General features: G+C 30.2%; 1 protein-coding gene across 1 annotated transcript; it reads left to right on the top strand.

Annotated features, from left to right (window-relative positions):
* Window positions 1–4,950: 4,950 nt before the first annotated feature.
* Window positions 4,951–7,772, top strand: A4 (apolipophorin-III-like protein). The gene is made up of 2 exons (XM_018453377.1): window positions 4,951–5,276; window positions 7,297–7,772. Exons 1-2 carry the CDS (start codon window positions 5,004–5,006, stop codon window positions 7,609–7,611), a joined length of 588 nt encoding a protein of 195 aa, XP_018308879.1. The 5' UTR covers window positions 4,951–5,003; the 3' UTR covers window positions 7,612–7,772.
* Window positions 7,773–11,315: the final 3,543 nt, after the last annotated feature.

Below are 11,315 nucleotides of genomic sequence, written 5' to 3'. Positions count from 1 at the left end.
CCGGAACAGTAAAAGAATTGTCATAGAATGTGCAAATATCAATGAAATATTCAGAATATTGTGAGAATACTCCTTGCATGTTTCACGAAAATCGCTAGCGAGCGAGCAGTACACATCTCCGCCGACAGAGGACCGTGGCAAAGAGCATTTACTCGTAAATAAGAATCACCTGGGGGAGAACATAAGGAGCGCAGCACTTCGTCTGTGAAGGGAGTCCCAAAATTGGGTTCCAAGGTGAAAACACATTAAATGTGTTTTCCAAAGTAAAATTTTGTTTGAAGACTCATGGACGATCTGACCTCGAATTTTTAGAAAAATTCAAATTTTGCGGAACATACATGGAATATATATGGAACATTTTCGGAAGTTGTAACGATATACAAATTAAATTTTTAACCGACATTTTAATGTTGCTTTTACATAAAATATTCGGAACATTTTGGAATATTCTTGGAATATTTTTTGAGAATTTTAGGAATATTTTGTGAATATTTTAAGAAGCGTTTGCTGTGTCTGGGCGGTCTTATCTCGCCGTGCGCTTGCATTTGGCGGTAGGCTGGGCAAATTTGAAAATTTTCATAAATTAATAATTTATTAACTAATGCGAAAAATGCAAAATGGTAGAGAACTTTTCTATTTAGTTTAGTCCTTTCTGCCCCTATGCGAGAGTTTTATCGTTAATTATCAAGCATCTTGTATGTATGTTTGTGTGATAATATGTTTAAGTTTAAGAAAAATGAGAAAGTATGTATAATGAATGCTAAAATGTATTTTAAAAACATTTCAAAATGCTTAAAAGTAAAAATGCGTTATAATAAATGCTGACTATTGTGTATTAGCATATTAGAAATTTTTCTTCAGTGAGTTATTCAACATAGAAACAAAAATGATCTATTTTGATTCGATGTTGAATAACTTGATAAAAAAAATTATACAGAGTTCAATAAAAAAGCAAATTAGAGGTAAACATTCACTCTTTCGAAATGTTGTGAACCGTATTTGTGTGCAATTTTTAATTCGCGCTGTAAAACTTTGCAAATTTTGTAAAAAATTTTGAGATTTAATGCATCTTCATTTATGTTTGTGTAACTTTATAAAATATTAGTAAGACCGTTTTCTAAAGTATCAGTCTGAAAAGTCGATATTTCGAACTGTAAAATGCTTTTTTAAACATCAAGATATAATGATTTTTGACGAAGTTCTTCTATCTTGAAGTTTGCCTATTTTTGCAGGTGGAATAGCTAGGTAATTCTTTCATTTTGTTGAGTAGTACTCAACAAAATCATGTATATTACATAATTATACATAAGAGATGGACGCGTTTCTCGTAAGAAGAAAATGCCCAAAAGTTTTATAAGAGAGCATAGCAAATCCAGTTAGTGAATCCTGGAGATTTCAAAGCTCTTTTGAAATGTTCTCCAGGTTCCTGAATCTGAAAGAGCTGCAATCATCAAGCTTTTATAATATCGTACGTACGGGATCACACAAGATATAGAAAAATATTTAACGTGTGTGTGTGTGTGTATGTGTATGTGTGTGCGTGTGCATGCGTGTGCATGCGTGTGCGCGCGCGCGTGTGTGTGTGCGTGCGCGTGTATGACACTTATCATGTTATAGTATCATTGAAATATGTCTGATACATAAATGTACATTCAAAATTACTGACATAGAGATATACCAGAATATAACATTTATTCGTTTAATGTTACATAACGTCTATGCTGCATGTTTGGTTTGATGGGAACTTGGGAAGATCGCCCGAGTGCACTGTATCCGTTGCATTCTGGCTTGAAACGGCCCTGATATGTACAGAGTGGTTAAATACATGATATCAAATAAACACTGTTTGGAAAAAAACTATTATTTTTCTGCCCCTCGCTCTTAAAAAGCGTGAACTGGACGTCATCACTCATCATCTCAGAATCAGCAATTCGGTTGTATGCATATGTACATAGAGGAAGGTCACCTATACTGACATAGGTTTCCTAAAGCGACATCCCCTTATTTCTTAGAAACTAACCTTTGCTCCTTATTAATACTAATAAAAACGTAATCTGTTTAGCTAATTAAAGAAGTACAAACTCATAATTCATATATTTGACTTATTTCTATACCAAATCAGCTAAAAACAAATTCTATGAATCCGAGAAAAAAATTCTTACGATGTTCTTTTGCAAATTGCATAATTAAAATAATAGTGATTGTATTATTGATAATATTATGTCATTTTAAATGTTTATAGTTTCATAAATTAGTTTTCTTTACAGAATAGGATATATCTTTATTTATAGAATAGGAATGATGGCATTATTACCTACTATGTCAGTTTTGGAGACCATTTTGTCAGATGCTCATTTTTGCATAACTTACGAAAAACTTAATTATTGCAAAATTGCAAACAGTATTATAAAAACTGCTTATACTATCTGAAGACACTTTTTAGTTTGTATTTATGTTTTTAAAGTTGTATTTTTACCTTTTGTTTAAGAAATATTGTCTAAAAACAAAGTGGTATGTTGGTATCGGTGACCTTCCTCTACATGTATGTACATTTATCTAAATGTTTATACATCTTTATCCGACTAATGTAACGTTTCACGGAGGGAGGAAGAGATGGCAGTTAAAATTGATAATCACAATCTCGCCTTGAACTTTGACCTTTTCATCCGAAACCATCAATTCATTTCGCATCATGTGTAAGTTAATTATAATAAAGCTTATTATAAACTGTTTACAAATAACAGAAATGTCTTTTTGTTATAGTAAAATAAAATATCAGACAATTGTATTAAATTATATATTTTTTATTAAATAAAGTTATTAGTTGTAGTAGCAAACTTCTGTTGTAAACATTCTCCAAGATAAAATATATACATTATAATCTGCATCAGAGAGAGAGAGAGAGAAGGTCGGTACGCTTATCTGGAATAAGAGATTTCCTTTCTGAAGGTTTCTCTCTACTCGTAAATTATTATAAATCTCAGTATACGAAAACATTCTCCGATAAGATGTATCCCTTATCGTATAAATTTGTAGGAAGGAGTCTAATATTTCTCTTCTTGAGGAAACTATAAAAGTAGCGTTATGTTTACAAGTTGATCTTGACTTAAAATTCTTGTACTCTTAACGATTATCGACTTTACGGTTAAATTTTATAATTCATTCATTTGATCCTATCAACGGGTCATTAATTTTGGGCGTGCTTATTTTATGCTATTAATTTGTTGATTTATTAATACGTGCTGCTAATCATTCTACGTTTTACTGCACTCCTAGTATATACATATATACGTACATATACAGGGTGTTTCCAAATTAAATGGCAAAACTTCGGGAGCGTGTAGAGGAGTAAAAAACTAAGAAAAAAAGTCCTATAGACATATGCTCCTTTTTGCTTTGTTTCGCAGGAAATCACGAAAAAAGAAAAAAATATATTTAATTTATTATTTTAATTATTTTATTTATAAACTTTTTAATGAAGATTTTGTTCGAAATGTGCACCTCTTGCAGCAATACAAGCATTGCATCTGTCAAACACGGCTCTTGTAGCAGCCAGGCCTTTAAAGCATTACCGTTGCAGAAACCGTATACAAAAACCATATCAGCATATTCACTATTAGAATACGTACGCGGCATATTGCAAAAGACAAAATTCATCTACTATTAAAGGCTTTCAAAGAGCGACTGACAAATTCATAACAGAAAGTGGAAAATGTAATCAAATATGTCGGTGCTAGATATGGCAAGAAATATAAACATTTTTTTTCGATTTCTCTGAAACGGAGCAAAAACGAGCATATGTCTATAGGACTTTTTTTCTTAGTTTTTTACTCCTCTACACGCTCCCGAAGTTTTGCGATTTAATTTGGAAACACCCTGTATATATATATTATATATAAAAGATTGAACTAGACTCTTGGAAATATGATCAAAGAATAATCAGTTATTGTAATTTTTGAAAAATAGCTAAATTTAAGTTAAAGGTACCAACTCTTAATATTAAAATCACAAATTGAGAAAGTATTTCTCAATTATTCCGTTTCTCTCTTAAATTAAGACGAAATAATAAATATTTTATGTTAAAGCTTTATGAAAAGATTCTAACAAAATATTTGCAAAGAATTAAGTATTATATGCTTTATAACAACAATTGTATAATAAAGAATTAACTATCACGCACATTTAATAAAGAAACATTAATTATAATTAATTTTAATTTCTTTTGCGATAAATATAAGACTCTTGCTAAACGTATAATAACAATTTGTTTGTCCAACTTTTTTTTGTTTGCCGAGTAAAATACGTACATACACAGTTTTGTGTGTGTGTGTGTGTGTGTGTGTGTGTGTATATTTACATATTAAAAGAAAATTAAAATTTTTTTAAACTCTAAGTTAGATATTTGTTAATCATTTCAAATTTTGACAAAAAATTTTATACTTATGAGATACGTACATTAACAGAATTAACATATGTATATCAAATTTCTCTCCAAAAAATATTTATTAAAGAGATCAATCTATTATTTTTTAAAAGACAACGTCATTAAAAATAATTGGCTTTTACAGAATAAAAATCATAATGTCCATGAAGAAATAATTCAATATAATAATAATAATAAAAAATATAATACAGTAAAATACTCATGTAAAACTTGAGTTATAAATAGCAACAAGTTCCGTTTCTTTTATCTATTTATCATTATTTGTATTAGTTGAGCAACAATTAAGGAACAAAATTAAAAAATGAGCTTTATATAAATATTTGAAAGAAATACTGTAATTCTGGAAATGCCGAGCATCTTGAAGCAAGCACAGATTCAAATAAATATGTGTAAAGCGGCCTTCTATAATGCAACGAGAGAAACACAGGTCGTTGTCGTCGTAGTGAGATAATAAGCACTTTGCCCCCTTCGATAAGAAACGCCTATAAAAGAGAGTATAATCCTCCATCCTACTCATCAGTTGTTTTCTAATCGACCAAAGAGGAAATACCAGCTTGAGATGAGGTACTTACTTTCGGTTATTTTAGCCGTCCTTTTGGTTACGGCAGAAGGCAACGTTGTACCCACTAGTGATGTCGGGAATCAGCAGACTGATACGCAACCTCTTCAATTGTCCGACCGCATCAAAGAGGCTCAAAATGTCATCAACGACTTGGGCGCACAACTTCAACAGAAGCTTCCCAACCAACAGGAGTTTCTCGATGCTATTAAGGAGCAAAGCACCAACTTATTCAACAATGTCCACACGTATCTCAAGAATATGTCTAATGAGGTAAATTTGAATATTTAACACACATACGCGCGCGCATACACACACACACACACACACACACATTTTTTACATACTTGGTACGTTAAATGTGTTTCATTGTAACTTGACGAATCAACTAAGCAAATGTTCGAGCGATTGTTAAAATGCATTTTGCATTTGGATATTTCAATTTTATCAAAATTATCTGTTTGGTATGTTACGACTTTTAAATGTATATGAAGATTAAAGGCTGACTTATTTGTTCGCAGTATCGGCGCTCTACATCCTCGCATACCTAGAGACCTAGAAATAGACGTATTTTCGAAATTAGAGATAAAAGAACATCGCCGCACCATCTAATTTTCCACATAGAGTGTAGAGGATTGTTTACTTTCTGAATAAATTGGCAAGAGAAAAGCCGATCAGCTTATCTATTCTTTTAAATTGATCCTCAAAGAGACAATCAATGCGAATGAGCAAAAGAGATAATCGCGATCGATATCAAAATCGAAAATAAGAAAATTTACAGTGCAATTTATACATATATGTAGATACAACGATTCAAAGTATCGTTTATATCGATGCGTTATGTAATATAACAAAAAGTTATAATCTTATTTAATATTATAACATGTTATTATAACATGTTTGTGTGTAAAAAACCAAAAACAAAAACAATTACAAGTAAACGATAAATTACACTTTTTTTACATGTTTTTTATTATTTCTGTACTTATACAATAGAATTTACTGATCCTAAATATATGTATATGAGGAGCACTCTTTCAAAATTTTGTCCAACATTTATAATTTTCAGAAAACGAGAAAGAAAGCCACAAAAAAATTACGCGCCTTACAGAAAATAATAATTTGTCAGTCAGTATAAAATGTGAAATATTCAACAAAATTGCTAAACAGTTGCTAAAAATACATAAACAAATACATTTTGTTCGTCTCTAGTTAAAGGACATAATGCACTTCGAATGTCAAGCACTTTTTTTCAGCACATAAATTAAGAGGATGCTGGAGTCGCCTATATTACCGATAAAACTAGCGTTTTTGATGTTTTGTTCCTGTCGAATTTCTTCGTAATGGTTTCACAGAATAAAAATTCCTTTTCCACGATTAAAATATACATGCTAATGTATTTGTGGTTGGGGTATTTTGTGTTCAAAGCTAGAAAAAATAAAAAAATACAAATTTTTTTATTCATTTTACCTCCAGCGTTGGTGGCCATACTGAGATAAAAATGGATAAAGAAATCTGTAATTTTTTATTTTTTCCAGCTTTGAACACAAAATACACCAACCACAAATACATTAGCATGTATATTTTAATCGTGGAAAAGGAATTTTTATTCTGTGAAACCATTACGAAGAAATTCGACAGGAACAAAAACATTAAAAACGCTAGTTTTATCGGTAATACAGGTGGCTCCAGCATCCCCTTAATGGTGTAGAAAAGCTTTCAGAGCATCGTATAGAGTAGCTTAAAATATAAATCTCTCAACACTGAACAGTATGCCTTTTTTAATCTAAAAAATGAAATTTTGGATAGAATGCATTTTGGAAGTCTGCTCTTCATATTCAAAAGGTATATAATATATACCTTTTCTTGTTAAGAATATAAGATAAGTACTCAATAGAATTACGCATAGCTTATATATACTTGAGAAACATCGCGCGCACTTAAAATTGTACAAATCGAATGAATCGATACTGTAACATAATAATGTTATCTTAATTTTCTCGGTTACGTATTTTCTATTAAATAAGTGTTATTAAAAATAAAATATTGAATAATATATTGTTACAAAAATTAAATATTGCGCACTATATTATTTCAATAATTGAGATAAATTTTAATGCATCTTGCATCATGCGCCTTAATTTGCATCTTGTTTTCACATCCGTGTACATTTAATTATATTTCGCATACATCTCTCGATACTTTCAATTTTTTCGAGAAAAATTCTGTGTTATTTTTAAAACTTGAGAAAAAACATTCTTAGCTGTACGCACACATGACCGATCGTTTGCAGATCAAGGCCAAGAGCCCTGAGTTGGAGAACGTTTGGACAAACATGAACAAAACACTGTCTGAAACATTCAGTAATTTAAACGTCAATCCTGAGACAACGGAGCAGCTAAGTCAGCTGCGTACCAACTTCCAAGAGGGTGTTCAGACTCTTGTGTCAGAATCAGAGAACGTTCTTAAGACCTTCAACGATAATTCCAGCAAGGTTCAGGAAGGTATCGCCAAATTTACCAAACAAGCGATCGACATGGCCGTGCAGGCTTCGCAGAACCTGAATAATCAGTTGCAGCAGGCCACGACACCACAACCAGAAAATTAAGAATACCAAATTATTCCTGCAAATTACTAGTGTGCGTAACATCTTGGATAAATTCGCGAGAAATTCAATTTCGCCAAGTCAGCCTAGTCTGCGTAATCTCGTGTCGTATCGTAAACATCGATAGCTGACGAATAATTAATAAAAGTACTTGATCATTGTCATCTTGTGATCTTTATTTGTTTCCCTAAATTATCATATTATTATCACATCATTCCAATAAGATATCTATTTCTTAATACTCTTATGTGATGCTCACTAATAATTGAAAATTGCATTTAGGCCGATATTCATAGATGTTTATTACTTAAGACCGTTGGATGTTATATTTAAGACTGTCTTAAGTACAGTCTTAAAACGTCAGGAATTAGAGGACCATATTAGCATTTTTAAGAAATATTATTTATAAGATGGTCTTAAAATAAGAACGAACCATGAATACAGCCCTTAGAATTGTGATTCACTATATCTTATAGCGAATTCGATTGGACGCACTCAGTGCGCACTGGTGCACATTAAAGCCGCCGTACACGAAATAACGTAAAAATATGTTTCTAAATAAACATAGAGATCGATTAAATCGTGAAATACTTAATACATTTTATTGTACTATTAGGTAAAATATGTATTTCATAATTCGAAATATTTGCATTTCATTTTTATACTTAAATTAAATTAGTGTACAACGGCTTTAATATGCACCAGTGCGCACTAGTTCTTCCAATCGAATTCGCCATTAGATTTATGCTGTCTTTCTTTTTTTTATTAATGAATCGATTCGTGTCGCGGAATCTATATAGGATAAAATTACTACATGTGGATCAGGCACTAATTCCGGATCACTTTTTGTATTTAAATAATAATAATATTTTTCATTAAATGGGGTATATATCACAAGATTCTTTAGCACTTGTTTTATCTCTTTTAAGTGTCAATTGAATTTAATTTATTAGGAATAGTGCTACACATTTTATTGATGTTGTTAATTAAATGTCGCTAATTAAATGTGCGAGGTTAACGAACGCATGTATCTTTAAAAATTCATTCAAAGTGTAATATCATAAGAATTGCTTTATGACTTTTATAGTAAATAAATAGCATTAAATTTCTTTAAAAAAATCAACGTTATAGTTGACATTAAATGTGTCCGCGGGTGTTGTTTAATCACTATGTTATAACGATACTTTTATTGCGTAAATTTATTATAAAAATGTTTAAAAACTTGTCAAATCTTACAAATGATGCCTTCCCGAAAAGATTTATTTGTTTTAAGCATCAAAATAGAATATAAAATAGTATACATGTCTACATGTAAAAAGTGTTACTATTTATAATTTAACTGTTTTTTTATTGCTAAATGTTTAATTATCATCAATTTTTTTAAATTATTATTGACTTTTAATTGTTACTAATTTAAAATAAACTTAAATGTGTTAAAATTGCATGATGATCCACAATTAGATCCTAGAACTAGATGTGGATCATCAATTATAATTTCGTTATATGTATAATATATTACAATATGCATTCGCAAATCATTTTTATTATCTTTACGGAATGTAGCAACGGTACCAAAAAAGATAAAGCATTTGGTGAATTGATCCGCAATTAGTACATGGGGTCTAATTGTGGATAATTGTCATTACTTTATTTAATTTAAATTAAAATATATAAAATGATAATGAAATGGAATAAAATCATTCATAATGTAATCTTTATGATCAATCATGGCTACTAAACATTTTATTAATTATTTAGATATTGTTCTGGATAAAAATATAAATTTTTTTAAGAGTAATCCACAACTACTGGTTTTACCCTATACATTCTAACTATACTAAATAAAGCCTTCAATTTCATGCAAAATAATGGATTTCTTTTTACTACACCTTATATTAATAATACATACATATAACTATACTATGGAGATAATTAGTACTATAAATTAATCAACAATTAATTAAAAGTGAAATTTTCATCTACAATAAAAGCTGGATGCTTGGTTACGTTAAGCGTACAACAATTCAATATTAAATTTCGTTAGAATAATTTTGTATCGTCTACCCAAATAGCACAGCAGCGTCGCTAAGCGTAAAAAAAGTGCTTATTTATACTTTTTCAGAGATTTCTTAATGCTTTGTAGGGAGTAGTTTAGAAAAAAAATATATACGTACTATTAAAAAATCCAACAATCTCATATTCCTTAAAAAACGTATGATCGACGTTTCCCGATAATCCGCCATATAATTATAAACGTCCACTTGATGGTTTCATTTCTTCTTCTTTTGGAAACTATCGATCAATTTTACATACAAAATAATTTTGACAATTCAGTTCACGATTCTCTCGAAGCCGCATGTATCTTAAAATAGTAGGATTAAATTGCTGCAGATCACTCCCGTCGTAAATAAATCGATATGGCATATGCCGATTACATTGAACGCAAATAATAATTCAAAGAATAAAGAAATAAAATTATATATAATTATACATATGTGATAAAATAAATATTATCCTAGGTATACAAACAAATAATAGAGAGCAGAGAACTATACATAAGTATATGTATATAAATGCTAGATATGTAATGTATAAAAGATCTGGACTTTAGATCTGAGCTTGCAGCAATTAAATTAATTATTGCGGTAACAATGTCATTGTTGATAAATATCAGAAGACGCGGTAGTGTCTTCTGCGGCCATGTTAAAAAAAAACTACTTCAAGATTAATGAAAATGAAATGAAAGACACTACAAGTCTCTTATCCCGAGCCACCAAAGTGCATTTTCGTAGAGGTTTATATTGGGAACATATATCGCAAAATTTCTATATTTATTATTTATTATTGCATATAATGTATTAGTAGCAATGAATGAGGGGTGAAAGCACAAGTGCAAAAATAGGAATCAACATTTTCTCAAATTTAGCACTTTTTATAATTGATTGTATTGGAAATTCGTATTCGTAGAATCCTTACTTTACTTTGCTACGTGAATAGTGAACGTGAAAATGAATCAAAATTAAAAATGATTTTCCGGATAATCGCTGTTGATGTATCGTGAGGCTTATCATATTTCCTGCAAACAGATAAATATTTGCAAACGCATGCTTGGTAATCGACATGAATATATATGATCTCATATAACGATGTCAAGGAGCAGAATTTCCGTATTCCAACGATATCAATGAAAATATCGTCAATATCGCGTTTCAAATGTCACATTTTGCATGACATCTAATTTTAAATTAAGAATTTAAAATAAAATTCAAACGCACACTATGATTGTAATAATTAATTAATTAATACATCGGTAACTCTCATCTCTCAAATGTATTGTGTTATGTTAAATATTATACAATATTAGACAATGGAGTATATAATTAAATATTAGATAATAGAGAATATGTATATATACACGCACATATATATATATATACACACACACACACATATGTATATAACACACACATATATATTAGATAATAAAGAATAAGAAATGTTGCATCTGTTTTTTCAGTCAACGTGGTCAAATATAAAACAATTTTTCTTCATCTGTTATTGGATTTAGTAACGACAAAACAAGTGATTACACCTAATCAGCGGATTCCGCTTTGCTTTCGCATTGCAAACGTCAGTCAAATCCACTTACTATAAGAAGAATTCGCCGATGTGACCTATAAATAAAAAAAATGTCAATTTTAATTGAT

This window comes from Mycetomoellerius zeteki, unplaced genomic scaffold (assembly GCF_001594055.1).
Source record: "Mycetomoellerius zeteki isolate Tzet28-1 unplaced genomic scaffold, Tzet1.0 scaffold38, whole genome shotgun sequence".
Lineage (NCBI taxonomy): Eukaryota > Metazoa > Arthropoda > Insecta > Hymenoptera > Formicidae > Mycetomoellerius > Mycetomoellerius zeteki.
This window is presented reverse-complemented; position numbering and strand designations above follow the sequence as displayed.

Excerpts from the sequence above, each read along its gene's own strand:
- A4 (XM_018453377.1), top strand. The coding sequence starts at position 5,004 with ATGAGGTACTTACTTTCGGTTATTTTAGCCGTCCTTTTGGTTACGGCA. Across the intron at positions 5,277-7,296 it reads TCAAGAATATGTCTAATGAG|ATCAAGGCCAAGAGCCCTGA; the intron begins GTAAATTTGAAT and ends GATCGTTTGCAG.